Below are 24,097 nucleotides of genomic sequence, written 5' to 3' on the forward strand. Positions count from 1 at the left end.
ATGTGATATGGTGAAAATCCTCTGATGAGGTCCAGGCAGCCATTTCATCAGCCAGGGCAATGTGTTGTAAAGCTACAGAGACAAAACAGAGAAAAATTGATTGCTTCATCAAAGTGGTTCGGAAACTACGATCTTCAATTGCATATCCAAGTATTGAATGACATCCATTCAATACATAGTATTGAAGAACAGCTTTCAAGCTGTTCTTCATGTAAATATTTTATTATTGTTTTACCATAAAATTTCTTTTGGGAGTTTTCTGCTGTTCTCACCTGTGCCCACACAGTTCCTTGTAAGTAGAATGAATCGTCAAAGTGTTGAAGGATGATCTCGAACTGCTTGTCGTTGTACTCAAATCGACTCCCAAAGACCAAGCAGCAGATGATGTTGGCGACGGCGTTGTTGATCAGTTTTTGGGCATTAAATGGCTGACCTGAAATAAAAATAAGAAAATAAGTCGCTTTACTTTAACAGTTTTTAACATACGTACCATATTTGTAGTTGGTGAATGTATTTTCTGATGGCTGTACTACCAGTAGGGTCGGTGTAATAAACACGATATGGAGAATATTTCAGACATGGTTGCTCTGTACACAAAATAAGATTTTCCTTTTGTTATTTTTTACCTTGTAGATCAGCAAAAGCCTCAGTGAGATACCGACACTCCTGCTGGATGGATCGCTCCAGGGTTTTCTTTCCCAGACCAAAGTTTCTGAGTGTGTGAAGAGCAAATCTCCTCTGCTGCTTCCATGGATTACCGTTGGTTATTACAAGACCTTTTTGAAACCAAAAACAAAAAAGAAAAAGTTTCTGGTGACCCCAGAACTGACAGGCTAATATTCTGTGTGTGAAATGAGATGGATGTTTTGGGCTTGAATGGAAATTGCAGCTTTTGACACAAATAAATGTCACCTTTGTTCTGAGCTACATCTACAAACAACGGGATGTTGGGACGATCGATGAAGTTTTCTCCTTGTTCAATAAGAGTTTCTCTGAGCAGCTTGTAGCCATTAATGACGACAATTCTTCCACCAAACAAACGAAGACTGAAAACTTTCCCGTATTTCCCTGCAAACTGAACACAGAGCAGATATTTCATTCAAAACACAAGAAATAAACTTTGTAGAAACCTCTGAAGAAAAACATCCAAAGGACAACTTAAAAAGATATTAAGCATCCCAACGTCTTTGTCTTTATGTGTCTTTAATGTGCTCAAATATGAAAAGGGAAGTTTGTGAAAATATGTTTTCTAACATTTCAAGTAATAATCATATAAATATTTTCAGTACATTTGTTGTCTTAAAGAAACCAACTCATTAAGTTTTTTTTCTGAATGACTTTCTTCTTGTACAGTATAATTTTTCTGGATACCTGTCATTTAAACCCATATTTGGGGCTTTTTTCCTCTTTTCTGTCTGTTCTTATGTAATTATACACGCATATGTAGAGATATGTGAATTAATTTTTCATACTCTTATTTTTTTGTTATGTGCAAATATCTACCCTTACATCTTCACTTAAAAAAAAATAAAATAAAAAATTTGATCATGAACAAAGTATATCTTTAAGGTGAGAAAGGAGCTAAGGAAAAATATAATGAATAACAGTAAAAATTATATATGTATGTATAAAGTTAAACACTTTGCTCTGCAAGAGAAAATTAAAAAGGTTAGAGTCCATTTCAGCCACCTTTACGCTGGAAGGATGTATAGGTGCCTGAGTTAATGATCTTCTGTTAAACAAAACATTTTATCTGAACTTAATCAGTTATGTATTTTACTTTTTTTAAAGATATGTATTTCATTCATTTATTGTTTGAGTCAATTATTTGTGTTTGGAAAATAAGAGTATTTAAAGACAGGATTCATGGGATTCTGCTGAGCAAGACACGCTTATTAAACAACAACACTGACTGTATTTCCTTATTCTCTGTTTTTCTCCTACCTCTTTAAACTGCAGGTGAATTTTGGACGCCTTGATGCGAGGAAGGTCTCCAATAAAAGGAAAAGACCACGGCCCTGGTGGAAAGTTACTAGGCACTCTGTTCTTCAAAACATCTGTCAGCAGCAGAAAAACACAGAAAAATATCAGAAAACTTCTGAAGTCTATCCACTCCAAGCCCAGGACACTCAGGATCGTCTCCATGTCTTCTATGAACACTGAAGTGGAGCAAAGGAACCAGATGTTTTATTAGCAAACACAGCAGGAAGCAGATAAGGTGTACTGTACTGAGTTAATGTTTCACTAGTAAACATAACTGAGTATCAAAATAAAACCACTCAGCTCGGTTTAAGTTGTGTTGAACCAAGAACTGCGCTACCTGATCACAAACTATTTATGAAGCCCATGAAGTAAAACTTTCTTTTTCAAACTGTATTTTAAACTACAGTGAAACCCAACTTAACAGCGAAGCAATGAAACTTTTCAGGCTAAAATGATCACATCACTCAGAATATTTATATACAAGTCACACAAAAACCATTTGTAATACCAATTTATGGAGTGATTATTGTAGCTGTTAAACTCATTTGGAAACATCTTTCACCACTTCCTAATATTGTTTGATGCAATAGAGGTTTTAATCTCAACCTCCTTCTGTCCAATTTGTACAGCATCAGTGTTGTTAAAGAAATGCATAATGTTCAATTTCTAAGAAATAATAAATTACAATTTTCTTCAAAAGCAAAAATAATAAACTAATTAGATTAAATTAGTTGTTAACTGATGTCTGCAATAGATTTATATTTGTCTTTTAATTGCAAGAGCTTCGTTCTTTTCTGGTTTGTTACGATTTTTGGATTAACTTTATGTGAACTTACAAAAGTTTACCAGTAGAGGGCAGTACGAGCTCGTACATCGAGTCCAATGAAGCAATAAACCATCAATACCAACAAAAATTGTTTTTGACAATCTTCCCTCTGCCTCCACGCAAGAGTAACTTTAAACATGAAAATGGTAAATATTAATACTTATATTAATAATACAGAAATATGTATTAAAAACAAATGTTTTATTTTTCCAAATTAACATTTTAAGAGTAGTTTTACCTGACTAATATACTATATCACATATTCTTGTAAGTTCAGCCAGAAGACGAGCTCGGCAATCAGTATTTTAAACAAATATTGCCTTTTGTTAACAACCTAACAGAATAATGATAATAAGTGTCATAAGTATTCATACAAATGTTGCAATTATGAAAAACAGGTGCAAAACGTTCTCATCAGAAGGTGCAACATTTACTTCAATTGTTGAGACTTACGCAAGATTTCAAGATTATTTATTTTTGTACAACACAACAGTCACACAACAACAGCAGATATATTGCTTGTTTCAGGTTATTTAGTAAGTTGTAGCTAATATAAACCCAACAATGTTAAAGTCTTTTCTGAAAGTCTTTAAAAACACATGATAAAAAAAAAAAACTGAAGTCACTCAAATGTCAGTGGATTTAAATGTCTTGATTGTGCGTCTACACTACCAGAAAATATTTCATTCGACATCATTTTTGATTTATGCCAAGATAGGAATATTTTAAGTCACTGTCATCTATTTCCATGGTTTAACGTGGCACGGCACAGAGGCGGTAAGGTTTGGGACTACGAGTTCCCGCCATCCTGCTCTCCAGGCTGGGCTGCTCTCCTGCAGGAGGTGAGAACTTAAACCTCTGGAGGAGGGAGGTGAAGAAGAGGAACAGCTCCATCCTGGCCAGCTGCTCCCCGAGACACACACGCTTACCTGAGGATGCACAGTTTGACACATCGTTACTAGTTATGCAACACAAAGTGATATTAGTTTCCTACTTTTCTATTTAAAGTTAAATTTAACAAAAAGGTAAAGTTGTGATCCCAAGAAACAAAAATGAATGAAAAATTGCATATTTTCAGAAAAAAAAAAGATTTCAAAAATAATTTTTTATGGATGTAAAAATATTGAGATGCGATGTAAATAATGTCTTATGAAAAAATGTTAAATGTGAAAAATTGCATATTTTCAGAAAAAAAAAAAGATTTCAAAAATAATTTTTTATGGATGTAAAAATATTGAGATGCGATGTAAATAATGTCTTATGAAAAAATGTAAAATACTAAAACTGTTTCTAAACCTGTTCATTTACATGAGATATAGCTTCTGCAGGCCTATGCATCAATACTGTCTTTGTACAATCTCATAAATAATAATTTTATTTGAAAAAAATTATTTTACTTTTAGTCATTTTTACATGTTTTTCTCAGCATTTCAACTTTTTATTGTCATAGGGTAGGTTATTTTCTACCTAATAAATAAGCTACTTTAACCAACCAATATTTGGGTTCCTTGATAGTTTGTGTGTTCAGTTTTAACTTTAAACCTAAATTAATTTTATTTTTTTGTTCCTTTATGTACTTTGTAGAAATTGGGGTGAAAAAAAAAAAAACTTCTTAAAAGTTCAGTTCAATAAACTTAAAAACTCTTTTGCAGGCACATTTCACTTTCTCTGAGGAATATTATCGATATAACATGAATAAACATCAAAATCGATTATATTTCTACAAATAAAATTATATGTAATAAACCTCTAATTCTGTTTTCTTTTTTTTTTTTAAGTTACAAGAGCAAAATTTAACATTTCATCAATAACCACTTTCACTATGTTACGTCTCTTCAAAATAAGAACAAGCAGTCACCATAAGGCTCTGGCTGACTACAAGTGAAGATGTGCCAACTCTGTTAAACTGTATCGAGCAGAATAAAAAACTTTTTAAAAATATTAAACAAAAGACTAACCTGCAGAAAAAGGCATGAAGGCGTCTCTCTTCCTAAATTTCCCGTCCTGGTCCAGGAAGTGTTGAGGGTTGAAAGAGTGCGGCGTCTCCCACATGGACTCATCATGGAGGACAGAGTGAAGTGGAGCTAATATCAAGGTGCCCTGAGGAAAAAACACAGCAAATACACTCCTACGTTTTAGTCATACCTAAATGTTACCAAAAACAGTTTTATATGCCTGCCAATACGTTTGTTTATGTCGCTGAGAAGACATTGTGAGCCGCTCTGAATTGCAGAATTTATTTATTTCACACGTTCAGTAGTTTTTTTTCCAACAGTTTATGCTTTTTTTTAGATTATGCAATGCATTTTAATCAAACTTTTTTGCAATTTATGTATTGCAAAGCTATGTTACCATTTTTCCCAAATAGATGGTGTATAGAACAAAGCACACTACTTGCTAAATGTAATTTGAGGATCCTAATGAATGCTTCACATCTGCAACTTTCACTCTGTTTTAGGTGGCATTCTTGTTTTTGTTATCATTAAACCCTGAATAAACTCTGAAGTATTCAAAGTACGAATACTTCAGGTCATGTTTGCCATTGAAGTGAGAGCAGCATTTATGTGTGCTACACTATTTTGTTGTCTGTCATTTTGACTAATGGCGGTAAAAAAATAAAAAATAAATAAATAAAAATCATCATAACTAAATGTTAATGTTTAAATATAAATGTGAAAAACTGTTTCACTCCTCACTCCTTCACCAAAACTATGAGATCCACCACAGCAGCTGCTTCTGCTAGTTAATCACAGCAGGAGGCTGACCGACAGGGAGGAGGAGGGTCTAATCAAAACAAATAAATAAATAAATAACAACAGAGCTACCATTCGCAAAACCTTAACATTAATAATTTGACAAAAAATTTATTAATCTAATTCTTTATAGGCTCCAACAGTGTGCAAAAAGTTTAAAATTCCTGTGTCTGCCCCGAGTGGTCAAATGTGTAAATTGCAGTTTGTAAAGATAAACAGGTGATCTTCAGATTTTTACATCACCGTAAAAAAACAAAACCATCAAAGATGGAAAATATTCAGTAAGACGACCCCTGATACAACAGGAGACTACAGTCATTGTGTTTGAAGAAGTCAGTACAGAGCAATCTGTAACGATATATGACAGATAATTGTTCCTGGACGGTAAGATGCATTTATAAACTCATAATTAATGTTTGCATATTTTGTACCTTTGGGATGGTGTATTTATCCAAGGTGGTGTCTTTGCTTGCTATTCGGGGCACATTTAACGGGATGATGTTCCCCATCCTCTGTATCTCGTGGATGACAGCGTTGGTGTAAGGCATGTTGTCTCTGTCAGTCATGGACGGCTGCCTGGACGGACCAATCACAGCGTCTATTTCAGCCTGGACCCGCTCTGCATACAGAGAAGAACAACCTTTGAATCTATTGTTACACTGATACTCTGAAATGTCAATTTTATACAGTTTATACCCAACACCAGACTGATCTGTTAGTGAGTGGTGAATATGTAAGATCATGGGAATACTTGCTTCCTCACACACCTTGTATGTCAGGATAGTAGATCATGTACAGCAGCCCCCAGTGCAAAGTGGTGGTGGTGGTTTCAGTTCCAGCACCGAACAGGTCCATAATGCAAAAACACAGATTCTCCAAATCAAAACCAGAGTCTTTGTCTTCTTTCTGTAAGTAAAAAAAATAAAATAAATAAATGAAATAAACAAAAGTGGTTAAATGAATCATGTGCTGATGAGACACAGCAGAGTCCTCACCTCTCCCATCTCTATGAGGAAGGAGTCGATATAGTCTCTTGGAGACGACGGGTCGAGGTTCTCTCTGTGTTCCTTGATCTTGATTTCTATGAGTTCAACTATCTCCCTTGTTATGGAGAATAGCGTCTGATGAGTCCCTGGCAGCCGCTTCATCAGCCAGGGAATTACGTTGTAAAGCTAAAGACCACGGACACAAGCTTTTTTTATTTCAAGGTATACCTTCATAAAAACAACACAAATGTACTCTACCAAACAAAACAATGTGTCATGGATCACCTGCACCACTACGGCTCCCTGTAAGCGCACAACTTCGTTGAATTTCTGCAGTATTGCCTGCTGCTGCTGGTCTGTGTACTCAAATCTGTTCCCAAAGACCAAACAGCAGATAACATTGGACACAGCCTTGTTTACCAAAGTCTGGGAATTAAAAGGCTGACCTGCAAGATAGAGAAAAGTTTCAGTAAGATTTCCAGTTTTAAAACATCCTTTGTGAGTTTTCTTTTTCCCTTTTTTCTTATTCTGTGTGTTTCATTTCTCTTTGTTACGTAATTTGGGGCAATACTGTAATACAATATTAATATCAGATATCGACATTGGCCCAAATTTCCATTTATATGAAAATTTAGATACTTTTCAGTAACCTAATACTTAAGAAGTAAAATACTTTTATTGGTCCTATGTCATTTTTACATTTTCTAAGAAACTGGATGTTTTGTTTGTTTGTTTTTTTTAAAATATGTCACTTTTGAAATAAAGTCACTGATATAAATCAACTATAAATTCTAATTAATATGCATCTACATATAAAGCTTGGTTTAGATTTTTTATTTTTTATTTAAAAGTCCTTAAAGTTTCTACTCCACTTGTCTCTTATTGCTTCACAGCTTTCAGGGTTGGTGTTCATAATATGTGTAAAATTAATAAAAAATAAGTCCAAGTGATGAATATATATATTTGCCTTTATGAGCGGCGTAGCCCTCTGCGAGGTACTGGCACTCCTGCTGGATTGATTGTTCCAGCGTTTTCTTGCCCAGGCCAAAGTTTCTGAGTGTTTGAAGAGCAAATCTCCTGTGTGTTTTCCATGAATAACCACTGGAACCAACAAGACCTATTGAAAGCAAACAACAATGTTACAGTAAAGGTATTTGGGAGTTACTGCACTAAGCAACATCTATATGATTTGTTTTTTGTGTGAAACAGGTGTTATCAATAGCAAAACTCCAAACTGCAGCTTTGGACACAAAATTTGTACCTTTATTCTTAATTAACTCTTCAAACAGTGGGATGGCGGGACGATCTACGAAGTCTTCTCCTTGAAGGATCAGAGCCTCCCTTATTTGCTTGTAGCCAATAACGATGACAGTCCTTGCACCAAAGAGGCGAACACTGAAAACGTTCCCATATTTTTCTGCCAACTGAGCACAAAGAATGGCCCCAATGACTCAACACAAAGGAGGATGAATTCTCAAAACACTGAGGACACTTTCCTTTTGTGCGAGCAGAGTCCCTGCACTCTAAAAGCTTCAGTTCAGAGGTTTAATGCCGTTCTAAATCTATAAAGAAGCTTTGATCGTCTTCCTACTTTGTTACAGTACAACCCCAGGCTTGAATTTATTTTATTGGAGTTTTAAGGAATGAACCAGCATTTCTGTATGTGCATTTGTCAAACTGAGAAACACAGAACAAATGTTCAACCTCAAATCTAGAGATCTTGCACCAATTATTTTACCGTTATATGTTTTGGCTGCGATAGCTGATGAATGGACAGTGTGAACTTGGCTTTGAAATGGCCAAGTCAAAGCCCAGACCTACACTGGAAATACCTAAAGATGTTCAATTACAGAGGTCAAAAGGTTGGGCGTTAGCTATGTAGGAAATGGCATTAGCTGCATTAAAGCTCCATTATGTAAGTTTTGTAGAAATATCTATTTTTCACATTTATATTGTGTCGAGACGGTACATGTACGAGGAAAAATAACAGGGCTCCTCTGCCTCCTCTTTATGGACCTGCTGTCTTGTGATGTGTTGTTTCTGATGGAAACAACACATCACAAGAAGGAAGAGGGTCTCAGCACTGTCAATCACCCTTGTGTAAGCATCCCTCCGTCAACATGGCCACCAATGACGACAGATATTGGTGGCCTGATTGGTTGTTTTTGCTCTGGTGCATTTCATCAGACAGCAAGAATACCACTGGGAAGAGACAGAGGAGCCAAGTCTTTTCAGAGATTATCTGTCTCATCTTACATTGTCACAACATGGCGACAGGGTTAGCAAATGTGTAAAAAAAACATCATTGTAAAAGTTACACAATGCAGCTTTAATTGCAGTGAAACATGGCTCAACAAACTACGGACTCCTGGGGTGGAGCCTGAGTAAAGATATGTTGAAGGGCTACTCTTACTTGAGCACAGTTTTTGGATACTTTGCCCACCTCTGATTAAACTTTATTTTTCTGAGTCTAACTGCTTGTATTCACACTATATACATTATAAAACTATTTGACAATCAGACCAAGGTCCAAATTATCAAGGAAATCCTGCGCTTCACTTGACTAAACCTTTACACTAATTGCTTTCAAATCCGGATCATCAGGGACTTTAGTGATTTTAAGAGATTGAAACATTTTTAGTTTTATCTCGTTGAGATGATTTGTTTTCTCTGTGGGAGATGAAACTGCAGAGTATTAAACTCTTTACTTTATGATACCACAATACTTAATTATTATAAATTTTTTTTATTGCATTTCATTGAATACCTCAGAAAACTGCAGGTGCATCCGAGGGAGGTCGATGAGAAGAAGATGTCCAACGAAAGGAAGGGACCAGGGTCCGGGTGGAAAGTTTTTCGGCACTCTGTTCTTCCAAAAATCGCTCAGCAGCAGAAAAACAAACACAAATATGAGAACGCTGCTGCTGTCTATCCAGTCCAAGCCCAGAACACGCAAGATGGACTTCATGACCTCTCCTTAAACGGCGTCTGATTAAAATGGCTTAAGTTTTAATACGCAGAAAATCAGGAAGAAAACACTCTGCGTGACGTCACAGAATCACATTGGTACGCTGTCGGCCTTCAAAGTAAAAGCAATAAGCGCAGAAAATAGAAAGAAAAAGGAATCATTAGACGTAAAAATCACGGGAGCCTAAAATCTCACTCTTGGTGTCATCTTATAAAATATAATAATTTATTGCCAGTAGTTGCAGCATCATGCTGTGGGGATACGTTTTGCAATATTCCCACAGCATGATGGGAAGCTAGACGGAACTAACAGGAAAATCTTGAAGAAGAAAGAATCAAATTGTATGAACAATGTTGCAGGGAAATTACATCCAGTGAAAGTAACATGGTTTGTCTAACTGCTGTGGGTATTTATGATGTAGATAAACTTCATTTAGAAATGCCAAACTCACTTTCATTTTGGGCCGTATCGAAATTATTTTATTTGTTTATTATAGAAGAGATTCACAAAAGCTGAGAAAATGAAACATGAACAGAATTTGATGAAAACCAGGAGAAAAGAGTACGGGGAAGAACCTCAGCAGGACACAAAATGAACAAAGCACAGAACACAAGAAATAACTAAGAAACCCAAAACAAAGCAATGAACTGATTGTGGAAACCGTGACTGAAAAAAATTCAAGAATCAACAGCCAAAAGAAAGAACTTAAATAAACAAAACACCTCCATGAAAACCATGACAAAAGTTAAAAGTACCCCGAAGTTTATGGTCGTAATCATATAATCCTGGTTGGCAACATGTGGAAAAGCTCAAGGGTTGTGAGCAGTTCTGCATCTGCTTTATTTACTTTTTATTGACTGATTCCTGCCCTGTCATTCAGCTTTACTTTTGCCCCACTGGCACTTATCAGTGACATTTCTCCCAGTGGTAGATCAGCTCTATCTTATCTCCAAAACTTTTACATTTCCTCAGAAGCTGAAAATATCCAGCTGCTTTCACAACAACTTTTCTCCAAAGCTTATCAGGAGATATGCTGATTTTAAAGACAGAGGTCAAACCGGAGCTTTTCATTTAAGACTAGATGTACTTTGTTGATCCCAGAATTGGAAAAGTACTGAAGTCAAGTGATTATAAACATTTGTGAATAATGATAAAACATGAAAGTTATGATTTCATCACATGCGATCATGTCAAAGCTGTTCCTTTGGCCTTTTGCGTCGTCTTTTACATCTTCTCGCTTAAATACATTCCATGCTTTTTTTTTTTAAGAAAGTGAATATTACATCAAAAACATTCCACTGTAAAAAAAAAAAATATTAAATGGACATGAATCACAACCAACAGAACTTAACAGGTTATTGATTTGCTTCCCTACAACAGGTTAAAAATTTTAACAAAATATTCCACAGCAGGATGAAATGTGTTTTAGATTAAAATATAGCAATTTAAGTCACACCGTTCATTTCTAGCATCAACAATTTGGACAACTTTATTTCTAAACAATTTGATATGTTAACTGCTGCAATACCAATAGGTTTTAAGACACAGCTGCCACTGAGACCTTTGATTTCAGGGACAGTGTAATGGGTGCAGGAGGTTCTGTCAACACTTCTGTTGCGTTTAGCGTTGCGCGATACAGAGGCGGTAAGGTTTGGGATAATGAGTGGCTCCCAGTTTGTACTCCAGACTGGGCTTCTCTCCTGGAGGAGGTGAGAACGTGAACCTCTGGAGGAGGGAGGTGAAGAAGAGGAACAGCTCCATCCTGGCCAGCTGCTCCCCGAGACACACACGCTTACCTGAGGATGCACAACACAACGCCATTGCTGCACAACTGTGATGTACTAAAGACCGTCAGGATTGCTCCAGTTTGGTTTAATGTGTTGTTTGCCTATAATGCTTATTTCTCTATTGTATGTGATACACCAGGTTGAATAAAATGACCATTTGAGCGCGTTACTGGAGTTATTCACATGGCCACACTTTATTCTGGACAGATCAGTGTCAGCTCTTTATCTCCTGTACATAGCAAAGAGCGCCATCAGTGGCAATTTGTTGGCTTTTATTTATCTTCAACCTAACAGAAAGCAAGCAAACACAGGAGCACAATCATAACAAAATTGTCCCAAAAACACGTTAGTTACGCTACAGGTTCATTAATTTCTGTCTGCAACTTATTTAAACCAAGCAAAGAAAAATCTAGTTATCCTATAACTTTTCAGTAGCTATTAACTCAAGAAAATTTGAGCTAGTTTTATTGATCGCTGATTGAATTGTTCCATTTTTATTTTTTTTTTAATAAGGACAAATACATATTATGCAATCAAGCTGATTATCGTTTTACGAAGACTCAAGTAGAAATAAAGTGAATTTTAACAGGCTGTAACAGTCTACCAACCTGCAGAAAAAGGCATGAAGGCGTCTCTCTTCCTAAATTTACCATCCTGGTCCAGGAAGTGTTGAGGGTTGAAGGTGTGTGGCGTCTCCCACATGGACTCATCATGGAGGACAGAGTGAAGTGGAGCTAATATCAAGGTGCCCTGAGGAAAAAACACAGCAAATACACTCCTACGTTTTAGTCATACCTAAATGTTTCCAAAAACAGTTTTATATGCCTGCCAATACGTTTGTTTATGTCGCTGAGAAGACATTGTGAGCCGCACTGAATTTATTTATTTCACACGTTCAATAGTTTTTTTTCCAACAGTTTATGCAGTTTATGCATCAATGCTTACTGGCCACTTTATTAGGTACACTTTGCTAGTGCCTGTCAACCAAAGGGGACAGAGAGGCAGATTCAGAGCCATTGGGTAGATTCAAGTTTTAATGGATGCCATGAACACTATATGATGACTGCTGTTGGAGCTGATGAGGTATTAATGGGGACCTGGACTGTTTTACAAAATCAGATGATCTAACAATGGGGGAGATAGAGTCACGGCATGTTCCTTTAAACAACCCATCATGCTCCTTTTGTAGTGAGGAAGGAGACCGCCAAGAGATCATTCATGGGGAGATTGGTCTCTCCATGTGAATCAGACATTAATAAGGCATTAAAAACAATCCTGAGAGCTGTTGGTCATTTGAGTGATTTATCATACCTTATGTAAACACATAACGTGCTTCTTTGTAAGGAAGTGGACATCGCATTAAAAACATTGAATCTCTGAGCAAACACGAATCACAGCCGACAGAAATCGATTTAAACAGGTAAGATTCACAATTACACAATATGAGGCATCCCTAACACTGACAATGAAATATCTTAGAAGTTAGCAGAATGGATTCTTTAAATAAAAGTCAATCCTGTTCTCAGTCAGCAGCTGCCATGTTATGCAAAACAGTCACATATTCACCACAAATTTAACAACTTTATCTAAACGTCTATGAATGCAGTACAGGCCACTATCATGCTCCAATGAAAATATTGACCAAAAAGATGCTTTGCATCTGTTAATTTCCATTTTACATATTTAGCTATCTTGTCTGCGTGTTTTCTAATTAGGCTCGTCATCCAGAAATGGCTTTCAAAGCAAGGTTTAATTTTGATCTATTCCCCACCAGCAGGTTTGTCATTTTGTCATTTGTTGAACAAATTCAAGCAACACATGAGGTTCCACAGAAAGCTTAAATGCCTTTTACATTAAAATATGGCCATTTAGTTCATTTAGTTTATTTCAACAACTTACACAAACATATTGCTACACAATTTTTTGAAAAGTATCAACAATCATTTAGTTTTATTGACTTATAGTCTAACTTTCACAAAAGCAGCAGATTAAAGTTTTGATATCTTCATAGCTGCAATACAAATAGGATTCAAGACACAGCTGCCACTGAGTCCTTTGATTTCAGGGACAGTGTAATGGATGCAGGAGGTTCTGTCAACACTTCTGATGGTTTAGCGTTGTGCGGCACAGAGGCGGTAAGGTTTGGGACAATGAGTTCCTCCCAGTTTGTACTCCAGACTGGGCTTCTCTCCTGGAGGAGGTGAGAACTTGAACCTCTGGAGGAGGGAGGTGAAGAAGAGGAACAGCTCCATCCTGGCCAGCTGCTCCCCGAGACACACACGTTTACCTGAGGACACACAACACCTCATTTTTCCACTGTAATCTTATTATATGATGTAACTCTGTTTGGTTCCTCCAGAGGCTGGAGAGAAGCTCTATGATTGGATTGAGAATATGCCATCATGTTTAAATTTTAAATGCCAAAACCCTCTTTCGTGCTTAATAGTAGGGAAACACTAAACACAAACTCTGTATATTTATGTTTGTGATGGAAGAACAGAAAAGGTTTTTTTCTTGACACGCCAGCAAAACATTGCCTTATAGTGACTGCTGATCGTAGGGACTCATCAGTGCAGATTGCACTTCTAATACAGGTTTGTTATTGCCAAGGCATAAGCAAAGTCTTAATTTTACCGATGACTGAAAGTCGTTGAATTTTGTAGTCCTGTCTTGAATCTGACAGGAATTTAAGCTGTTTAACATTTTATAAAGGTTTCCTTTATCAGACAAAAACTTACCTGCAGAAAAAGGCATGAAGGCTTCCCTCTTCCTAAATTTACCGTCCTGGTCCAGAAAGTGCTGAGGGTTGAAGGTGTGTGGCGTCTCCCACATGGACTCATCATGGAGGACAGAGTGAAGCGTCGCCATGACCATGGTTCCCTTAAAAAAAGAACATAAAAAATTGTTCTTCTCAGTGCTTTACTGTTATTTACAGGGTTCTAACTAGCTTCCTACAGAGTAAAGCTTATGATGATGTTCCCTTCTATACAATAAGCTTTTTTGGTTCACTGTCATTTGCCATATTTCTTAGTTACCTCCATAATGTAAGAGGCAAACAGACTAAATTTAAAGAACAGTTTTCTAGTCATGGCACCCAGTTAATGTTCCCAAGTGGACCATGTTTACCTCATGGGTTTCACGAACACACAGATTCATAGACTGATAGGCAAAATGTAGGAAAATTGGGGTTTAGCACCTTCACATTAACATTTGGCAGGACGAAAATTTGACCTTAATCCACAACTTTTGGATCGCAACAATCACTCATTTCACAGAGATGTAGGCACCCTCACAAATCTTGTTGTTTGGTAGAAATATCATGTTTTTTACATCTGATATATAATTTTAATACCCAATCTATGCTCTAAATTAAATAATGTGGGTTACACACCTTTGGAATAGAGTATTTATCCAGGGTGGTGTCTTTGGTCGTCATGCGGGCCACATTCAGAGGGATGATGTTCCCCATCCTCTGTATCTCGTGGATGACGGCGTCAGTGTAGGGCATGTTCTCTCTGTCGGACAGAGCGGGTTGCCTGGATGGACCGATCACGGCGTCTATCTCAGCCTGGACCCGCTCTGTAGACATTAAAACAAGCTTTTCTATCATGTACATGATCTCTCCCGATAAACACATGATACAAAGATTTGAGGAGATGCATACAACAGCAAAAGATTTGTTTAAGATATTTGTCTTGCACGAACCTTGAATCTCAGGGTAGTAGATCATGTACAGCAGCCCCCAGTGTAACGTGGTGGTTGTAGTTTCACTTCCAGCAATAAACAGATCCAGAGTGCAAGCACTCAAGTTGAAGAGATCAAAACCAGAATCTTTGTCCTCTTTCTAACAGACACCAGAGAGAGGCGTTTAAATGTTTACTATATTTATAGTGCTGCTCCAGCATTTTAAATCACCTCCAATGTCTTACTTAGCCAGATTTTGTAATGTTGTTTTCAAGTTTTATACTTCTGCAGGCTTTAATGTCTTTGTACAGAAGCATGTGTGCCACCAAATGAGGAATATGGCCCTCTAGCAAGATGTGAAAACTGATGTTGTCAGACACTCTTTATCAAATTTGACTGAATTTAGGCTGCATTGTAAAGAAAACTCAGGCCAAATTTTTCTTACATGTGTGAGGCTGGTAAAGAGATTTCACAAGACTTCAAGTTGTAGTGGGGGTTTCTACAAGCTATTGACTCAAAGAGTCACATATAAATTCAAGCACAACTTTCTCAGTGAAAAACAAAAGGACATTTAATATAAATTTAAGTCCGTTCATCTTTTCCCTGCTACTTTGCAATTGTGCTCTATCATGTGTTTGTCAATCTCATAAAAGCCAATAAAGTTCATGAAGGTCTGTGATTGTCAGATGACAAAATGTGAAATACCTAAAGGGGCATAATAATTTTGAAAGGCATTAAAGAACTCTAAAAATTATGTTCAAAAGCATCATTTTGTGTGTATTAAGCTATTTTCCTGTAAATGTAGATGTGGTTCATCCCTATAAGAGGATCTGTTCTGCTCTGTAGATAACAAATGGAAAATTGATAAAATAACATTTGAGAGGCTTTCAGGAACTGATGGGAACTTCTGATCAAGACCCCTTCAAAAAATTCAAGTAACTCTTGGCTAATCGAAGCTAAAACATACTCAAGACATGAAACATCTCAGGAAATGAATAAAGGAACCCAAACCTCACCTCTCCCATCTCTATGAGGAAGGAGTCGATGTAGTCTCTTGGAGATGCCGGGTCAAGGTTCTCTCTGTGTTCTTTGATCCGAATTTCTATAAACTTAGTTACTTTCTTTATGAGACTGAAGATTTGTTGATGAGGTCCAGGCAGCCACTTCATTACTGAGGGGATTGTGTTGTAAATCTGAAAAGCAAAGAAGAAGCATCATTCTTAATGTTAGTTGTTTTGATGCTAACATAATATGGGTATAAATTAATAGCAATTAATAAGAATAGCATTTTAAAATGTGTTTTGATAACACTTGTTCTTGTTTTAAATAGACTGTATGCTTTTCATTATCAATCAATCAAATTGTATAGCACATTTCAGCAGCAAGGCATTTCAAAGTGCTTTACATCAAATCAAACACAAAAACACAATGCAACATAGAATCCACAATAAAAACACAACATCAAGTCAGATTCCCTCAATAAATTTGTAATTGTTTACGTTTCAAATACAACTCTAAACAAGTGGGTTTTTAGTTGAGATTTAAAGGAAGTCAGTGTTTCAGCTGTTACAGTTTACTGGAAGTTTGTTCCAGATTTTTGGTGCATAGATGCTAAATGCCGCTTCTCCTCGTTTGGTTCTGGTTCTGGGGATGCAGAGCAGAACCAGAACCAGAAGACCTAAGAGGTCTGGAAGGTTGATACAACAGCCGCAGATCTTTAATGTATTGTGGTGCTGAACCATTCAGTGATTTATAAACTAACAACAGTATTTTAAACTCTATTCTTTGAGCGACATGGAGCCAATGGAGGGACATTAAAACTGGTGTTATGTGCTCTGTCTTCCTGGTTTTAGTGAGAACGCGAGCAGCAGCATTCTGGATCAGCTGCAGCTGTTTGATTGATTAGTTGGACAGACCTGTGAAGACGCTGTTACAATAATCAATACGACTGAAGATGAACGCATGGATGAGTTTCTCTAGATCTGGCTGAGACATTAGTCCTTTAATCCTGGAAATGTTCTTCAGGTTATAGAAGGCCGACTTTGTAACTGTCTTTATGTGGCTCTGAATATTCAGGTCAGTGTCCATCACTACTCCCAGATTTCGGGCTGATCGCTGGTTTTTAGTTGTAATAACTGAAGCTGTGCACTGACTCTAGATCTATAACTCTAGATTGCTCCTCTTTAGGACCAAAAATAATAACTTCAGTTTTGTTTTTGTTCAGCTGGAGGAAGTTTTGGACCAGCAAGGTCAGCACTGAGAATGACAGGCCATCTTAGACAAAGTTAACTTTTAGAATCCTCTGTTGCTCTTAGGGTACAGCTCACTTTTATCATCAATGCTTGTAAAAAACGTTTTTAGGAGAGAAGGCTGACCTGTATGAAAAAACTTCCTTGTAAGCGCACAAACTCATTAAAGTGATGAAGGATAGTCTGGTACTGCTTGTCGTTGTACTCAAATCGGCTCCCGAAGACCAAACAGCAGATGATGTTGGACACGGCGTAGTTGATCAGTGCCTGGGCATTAAACGCCTTGCCTTTGAAATAATAACAATTTGCAAGCTAAATAAAAGTGAGGAATGATAAACATATTAAACTGAAAAACTGAAAAACTGCAGCAATGACAATAATTGAATATTTGTTTATTTAGTTGTTTGCTTAATTTGTACCTTGCTGATCAGCAAATGCCTCAGTGAGATACTGGCACTCCTGTTGGATGTATCGCTCCATTGTCTTCTTCCCCAGACCAAAGTTCCTCAGCGTATGAAGAGCGAACCTCCTCTGGACTTTCCACGGATTACCATTAGACAACACAATGCCTTTCAGAAATAGGAAACTGTGTCAACATTGAGGTTTGTGGAGTCAGATACAAATGATATTGCTTAACATGAAAGAGGGACTTAGAAAGATTTTCAACAGGAACGTAAAGAGACACCGTACCTCGGTTATTGAAAAGCTCAGAAGACAATGGAATGCTGGGGCGATCCATGAAGTCCTCTCCTTTTTCAACAAGTGCCTCTTTCACAAGTTTGTACCCGTTAACAATCACCGTCCTTCCTCCAAAGACATGGAGACTGAAAACATTGCCATATTTTTCTGCAAACTGAACACAGACAATAGATTTCGATTTTCAACAAAGTGACATTGAGACATAGTTACTACCTGAGGAACATTACTGTTTGTCCAAAATTCAGGACTATGTGAACTTATCCATCCATTGTCTCCCATTTATGCAAGGCCAGGTCATCGTGGGTAATAAGACCAGTAGGGAAACCCAGACATCCATCTATCCTGCTGCACTCACCACCTCATTTTGCAGCACAGGAAACAGCCACACCACTTCAGTGCTGCCCCAATCCGGCCAGCAACAGTGAGCAAAACACCAAAATAGTTGAGGCAGAGACTGATTCCTAACTTTGAAGGAGCGTTGTCTTTCTTTATGGGAGTCGGAGGAAGTTGGTTCTATAGCGCAAGGCATGTATGATGGTGAATACGACTATAAATATATGAAACTGTTCAACCTCACACACCAGCCCTCAGTGGTCAGAGACTGCTGTAAGTCACCAGTACCACCAACCATCCAAGGATAGTGTAAACAGTTTACTCAAGTTATCTTTATTTGATTAGACAAAATGTTTGATGGTACAATAAATTTAATGTGATGAAAGACAAATTTTTTAAAGGTTTGGACACTTAACAAATCACCAAGGTTGAGTTCATTAAGGAATAAGGAAAGTTTAAAAAAAAAAACAAAGGACAAAAGAGGAAGAACATCAAATTTGTGCCCATGTGGGAACTCTAGCTGTACCTCTGTGAGCTGCAGGTGAAGTCTGGCAGGGTTGATGCGATGAAGATCTCCAATAAACGGTAGAGCCTGTGGTCCTGGAGGAAAGTTTTTTGGTTTTCTGTTCTTTAAGATATCGCTCAGCACCAAAAACACAAAGAAAAATATCAAGACACTCCGGGTGTCCAGCCACTCAAAGCCAAGGAGACTGTATAAAGCGTCCATTGTTCAACCGGTGCTCAGCTAACACAGGTGCAGCTCTGTGAGGTGAGCTATGAATGAAACAAAAGAATCTCTGAATGTTTATATCTAACCATTCTGTTTATCAGTAACTGTTGAGTAAACACATCATACTTTGCAAATAGGCAAAAGGTTGTGAACATAAAAGCTGTAATAAAAAGGTTTAACAACCATCTACGTTTCTGCTCAGATCTGTAATCTGAAGTTCTACGTTCTTGGTGCACTGCTGCCTTTTATACTAATTATATTTGTGTTCAGGTAAAACAAATAGTCATGTAGATATTGATGGGAAAATGTTGAGACAAAAAACTTGCTTTTTAAAGTCAAAGTAATGGACATACTAGGAAGAGTGGAGTGTTAAAGCTCATCCATAAACAAAGAAACAGATGAATTTTTGCTAATGCTGTGACTCGTTATCTGCCTCTGACTTGATTAATACATGTGCTATGAAAGACTGAAGTAAATAATTTAAGAGAAAAATTGTTAAATATCGCTAAATATTCTCCTGTACAACTTGTCTTCAATCTTAGTCAAAAAGTGCTTTGTTTAAATGGTCCAGACTCTGCTGTATCTTCATACAATATGGCCTGCTGCATAGTTTCCCCCTCTGCAACCAGCTGGAACAGGGCCAGCTCCCACATGTTTTTCCTGTTGCGTGAGAGTCCTAGGAGGGGAACTGTTATATAACTTCCTTATGGTCACTTATCACCCAGTTTGCCCGCCACCACCTCCATCTCTGTTGAAGCTTAAGCTCTTTATAAAGCATCTTTCATGTAAATTTCAAGCTGTTTCGATCAATTAGATTCACTGGTTGGCTGTTGTTGAGTTTTCTATGGCTGTGTTTAAATCGGCTGCTTGTTGTTTGGACTCAGACGCCCTCAGTGATCCGTCCCTCCGCCCCCTCTGCTCTCCGGCCCCCGGCTGTGCCTCTTCTTAGAAAACAGAGGAAATGGTAGGAAGTGTCCTTTGTTTCAGTTTATTTTAAAAATCCACAACTGAGAAAAAAACTTATCTTTCTGCACAGACCAAATATGAGACCAAACATGAAATGTGATTTCTAAATTTTAAAATGAGAGTGTGGATTGATGCATAATGTTGGGATATGAGCCAAAGACTAAAAATCAGAGCGATGCTGGATTTAGAGATTCAGGTTACAAAAGAAATCATCAAAGCAAAACTCACTAAAGGTTTCTGGCTACAGGGTAACATGCTCAGGTACTTGTGGAGTGCAAACCAAGTTCGTTTAAAAGCATTGTCCTTTTTCAGAAATGACACAAATGCAACATTTGCTTTATTTATACTGAAACTTTAGAAGCGACAGTCACCTCGCTAGATTTGTGAGTGAAAGGAGCTTGTTGCATTTATTTGCCCCAGCATAAATGAAATGAGTGAGATGGCACGTTTGAGGCTTTTTGGAGCTGATTAATCTACAAAAATGTTCAGGTGATTACGACACACTGCAACACCATTTGTTTGTAAAACCAAGAAAATATGATCCCTTTCAATCAACAAATTTTCAGGTCAAATTGTAATTGTTAAACTGGTTTTACATTAAGAGATATAACACTCTTTTATTGATAACAAAGAGACACTGCACTGATCAATTTTAATGGTCAGGGGATTGACAGCTGACAGAGTTGTTTCTTTGACCAAGGCTGTGCTCAGCTCAGTTCAGCTCAGTTCAGCTCAGCTCAGCTCAGCGAGGCTCAGCGAGGCGTGGCACAGAGGCGGTAAGGCTTGGGAGTGCGAGTCGCTCCCAGTTTGAACTCCAAGCTGGGCTGCTCTCCAGGTGGAGCTGAGAACGTAAACCTCTGGAGGAGGGAGGTGAAGAAGAGGAATAACTCTATCCTGGCCAGCTGCTCCCCCAGACACACACGCTTACCTGGAAATCAAAAGTGCAGGAGACAAGGTTTATCGTCACACTGTGAAAAAGTAGAACGTTGTAAAATAGGGTGAGAGGTCATCAGGTGAAGTTGCATGCTGGAAGGTTCTGCGTTGCGTCCCCTACTGCTAAACGGGGGATTTTGTAGCTACAATATGAGTGCTTGTAAGATCAGCAGTGAGTAAAACTCAAACTCAAGATCCTATGAAAATTACTCCATTTTTGGTTGTTATCCGTAACAGAAGGAGCAACGTTGGCTTGGTAATCATTGACTAATTGTTAGACTTTTTGTTAAGTGTGCAGATAATAGATCAGTGTATCTGCAGCTCATATTTGTTTTGCTACCAAAGGAACTAATTAATGCCGATCATGCTTATCCAGCCTGACGTGACTCATTTAGTTTAGTTTTCGCGTCCCAATGAACTTGCGAAATCTTAAGTGCGTCCAGATGTTCGCTGTCATAACACAATCTGGTGTTTAATCTTTCCTTGCTGAAGTTCATTCTTTCTATTTACTTTGGCATAATGTAAATAGAGGTTCTGCACGCACTTGCTATTTTTCAGAGCTTTCTATTTGCTTTATGTAGCTGCTTAGGATTCTCTGGTTCTTACTGAGATCATATGATACTCCCCTCCAACAGATTGATAAGAATGAGTGGGCGACTCCAGATGTCTTCAGTCCCGAGCATTTCTTGGATTCAGAGGGCAAGTTTGTCAAGAGAGATGCTTTCTTGCCATTTTCAGCAGGTTGGTTGCAAGTTTTCTGTTTAAAGCTCGCTCTCCTCTGTGTTTCTGCGCAATATTCACTCCAGAGTTCCCTCTTTTTACCAACCTATTTGAGGACATTTAAGTATTAAATGTTCAACTTGGACATGTGTGGTTGTCTGTCTGCTCCACAAACCGTAGAAGAGTACAACACTGAAGTTACCTTTTGATTTGAGTGATAAAAAGGCTAATTAATTGTTTTCTCTTTTGGCATATGAACTAACTTAGATGAGCAACATTTTAAAATCTGTGATAAAAAATCACGACAGAAGCGATAAAGCACAGTTTTTGAGCTTGCCTGCTGCCCAGTCCAGTTTAGCAGTCTGTACATTCAGTTGATATTTGTTATTCAAAGTGGACTGGAGGTCGAATCAGATACAAAAGAGTCAAGTTTGAAGTTTTAAAGAAATGTTTTTATGTGAAAATTTTCATTGCAGATGAAACAAAACTAAATACTGAAGGGTTAAACAGTCAAGTTGGTACTTAAACGGCTCTTTTACAACTGAAATACATTTTTTAGCATGTTTTTAAATGCATAAAATGGAGGGAATCATTGTCACCAATTAATAATTTCAGAGTCCCGCAGATTATTTTTGACTTACGTTATAAACGTAGTTCTACGTGGGTCTGCCCCAGATCCAATCGCCACCTTCCTAAGAAAACCAAAAGACGCACGGACGTCACTTTTAAGCTTATCATCAAAACTAAATGCACATGTACAATATGCTACGGCATGTGCTGATCAAGCATGTCCCCTTTCTCAACGCAGGTAAACGTATGTGTTTGGGGGAACACCTGGCCAAAATGGAGCTCTTCGTCTTCTTTTCAGTGTTGCTGCAACGCTTCACCTTTGCTCCGGTTCCTGGAGAAATGCCCAGCCTGGAGGGCGTGATGGGCTTCACTCATTCCCCCGCGGAGTTCAGACTCCTGGCTGTGCCGCGCTGACATGTGTTTCACATTCTTCTCATTGGGACAACAGTGCTGTGTTAAAAATGTTTTAATTGCTCTGATGATGTCTTCTAATCATAAATGTCAGTTTTTTTTATTGGTTGTGCGCAGGAAATCCTTATAATTCACTGAATTTGACTACATATCATAACGTTTGGTAGTTTAAAGTGTCAATAGAAAAACCACTGTTAAGAAAAATGATTATTTCTAATGCTTTAAACAGTTAATTTTATGTCATGTGTAAAAGGTATCTTGAACATTCTATATTGTATAAATTTCTTAGTTTTAAACAGATGTTCTGTGAAGAATTTACAGTTAAATTATCCAGCAGAGTAAATGTCAAAGGTCAGGAACTAGATGCAGATCAAAGGAGATCTTTTAGTATTGTTATCAGGGCTCAGGAAGCCACGAAATTAGCATCTATTCCAGGGCAGAAGCCTGTATGGCTCACAGAGCATCAAAGGTTTTTTAGAACCACATCTGGCAGGGTTTAAACTAAAATGCAACATAGAATGTTGAGATCACTAACAGTTTTCTAAGTATTAATAGCAAGTTTATAATGAAAGTGCATTATCTAAGTTTAGAAGGGTGAATGCTGAATGTATTTGAAAATTGTACTGTCTATGATAATATCTGAACCAAATGGAAATTGTTTCAATGAAAATGTGTTGTTTAGTATTAGAAAACTGTTCAGGATTTTATGTGATAAAGCAAGGACTTAAATCTTTGGAAAATGCTGAATGCAGTAGACCAGAATTAGGTTTGTGAAGATAATCTTTCCTTAAACTAAATTACTTGATTTGGCCGGGAGGCACTCCGAATTTCACAGGTATCTGTTAGAGCCAGAAGACTAGGATGCAGCTGCTTGCTCCATTGTTCTTCTAGAGACCAAATGGCCTTTGATCTCTGGCGTGAAATTAAGGGAAGGTCTAAGTTCCTCTGAGTGTCCAGGGGAGCTCCTGGTTGGTCGAACCAGGGGTACGCCTTAATGAATACATTAAAGGTTAGGGAACACCTCCACTATAAAGAGATCGAACATGATAATAATGATTGAGATCGCTGTTATTTCCTGCCGTTTTGGCATTCAGCCTTCTCCAAAGACATGTCTTTGCTTTTTCTTTCTCTGTCTCTGTCTTAATTCTTTTGTCTCAGGTAATGAATGTATGTCTCTGTAACTCTGCAGTTTTCTTGTTAACTCATACGTTGCTTGTTGTGAGATTAAACGCTGTAACTCTGTGACGTCATCACGCATGTTGCTCCTGATTGGCACACACTCCTCGCTGGAAGAACCCGGGAAATAGGAAGAAATAGAGAGCCAAGCTTTTTCCAAATTAAGCTAACTTAGTAAATTTCTTCCTTTAACAATTGGGGGCTCGTGGGTGCTTGACGAGCTGTGTGTCCCGGAGTAATCTGTGTCGGACCGAGTGCTGCATTGTGGTAAGAAACCTTTTGTTGTTTTCATATCAGGCGCTGCGGCCCGACAGTGGTTGTTC

General features: G+C 37.7%; 4 protein-coding genes and 1 long non-coding RNA gene across 5 annotated transcripts in view; 1 reads left to right on the forward strand and 4 right to left on the reverse strand.

Annotated features, from left to right (window-relative positions):
- The window catches only part of LOC122838410 (cytochrome P450 2J4-like), an 8,226-nt gene extending 5,999 nt beyond the window's left edge, over positions 1–2,227 (reverse strand). Inside the window, exons 1-5 of the mRNA XM_044129041.1 lie at positions 1,945–2,227; positions 913–1,075; positions 627–776; positions 273–433; positions 1–72 (exon numbers count right to left, since the gene is read on the reverse strand). The exon at positions 1–72 is cut by the window's left edge and continues 105 nt beyond it. Coding sequence (XP_043984976.1) covers positions 1–72; positions 273–433; positions 627–776; positions 913–1,075; positions 1,945–2,145 — 747 coding nt within the window. The 5' untranslated portion in view covers positions 2,146–2,227. The remainder of the gene's footprint in view (positions 73–272; positions 434–626; positions 777–912; positions 1,076–1,944) is intronic.
- Positions 2,228–3,263: 1,036 nt separating this feature from the next.
- LOC122838407 (cytochrome P450 2J4-like) lies at positions 3,264–9,585 on the reverse strand. The gene is made up of 9 exons (XM_044129038.1): positions 9,316–9,585; positions 7,810–7,972; positions 7,516–7,665; positions 6,834–6,994; positions 6,558–6,734; positions 6,330–6,468; positions 5,994–6,181; positions 4,768–4,909; positions 3,264–3,738 (listed from the first exon to the last, which is right to left on the reverse strand). Exons 1-9 carry the CDS (start codon positions 9,514–9,516, stop codon positions 3,563–3,565), a joined length of 1,497 nt encoding a protein of 498 aa, XP_043984973.1. The 5' UTR covers positions 9,517–9,585; the 3' UTR covers positions 3,264–3,562.
- Positions 9,586–11,136: 1,551 nt separating this feature from the next.
- On the reverse strand, positions 11,137–12,083 carry LOC122838918 (cytochrome P450 2K4; the record flags this gene model as incomplete). The annotated part of the gene is made up of 2 exons (XM_044129967.1): positions 11,137–11,312; positions 11,912–12,083. Coding segments are annotated over 2 exons (348 nt in total), but the record flags the coding sequence as incomplete, so codon positions are not given.
- On the reverse strand, positions 12,082–19,062 carry LOC122838409 (cytochrome P450 2J4-like). The gene is made up of 9 exons (XM_044129040.1): positions 18,795–19,062; positions 17,927–18,089; positions 17,656–17,805; positions 17,363–17,523; positions 16,004–16,180; positions 15,009–15,147; positions 14,695–14,882; positions 14,042–14,183; positions 12,082–13,590 (listed from the first exon to the last, which is right to left on the reverse strand). Exons 1-9 carry the CDS (start codon positions 18,993–18,995, stop codon positions 13,415–13,417), a joined length of 1,497 nt encoding a protein of 498 aa, XP_043984975.1. The 5' UTR covers positions 18,996–19,062; the 3' UTR covers positions 12,082–13,414.
- A 2,467-nt stretch (positions 19,063–21,529) lies between these two features.
- Positions 21,530–22,790, forward strand: LOC122838414. Its single transcript, XR_006371887.1, has 2 exons — positions 21,530–21,638; positions 22,426–22,790. It is a non-coding gene; the product is annotated as an uncharacterized LOC122838414 (long non-coding RNA).
- The last annotated feature ends 1,307 nt before the right edge of the window (positions 22,791–24,097 follow it).

This window comes from Gambusia affinis, linkage group LG10 (assembly GCF_019740435.1).
Source record: "Gambusia affinis linkage group LG10, SWU_Gaff_1.0, whole genome shotgun sequence".
Lineage (NCBI taxonomy): Eukaryota > Metazoa > Chordata > Actinopteri > Cyprinodontiformes > Poeciliidae > Gambusia > Gambusia affinis.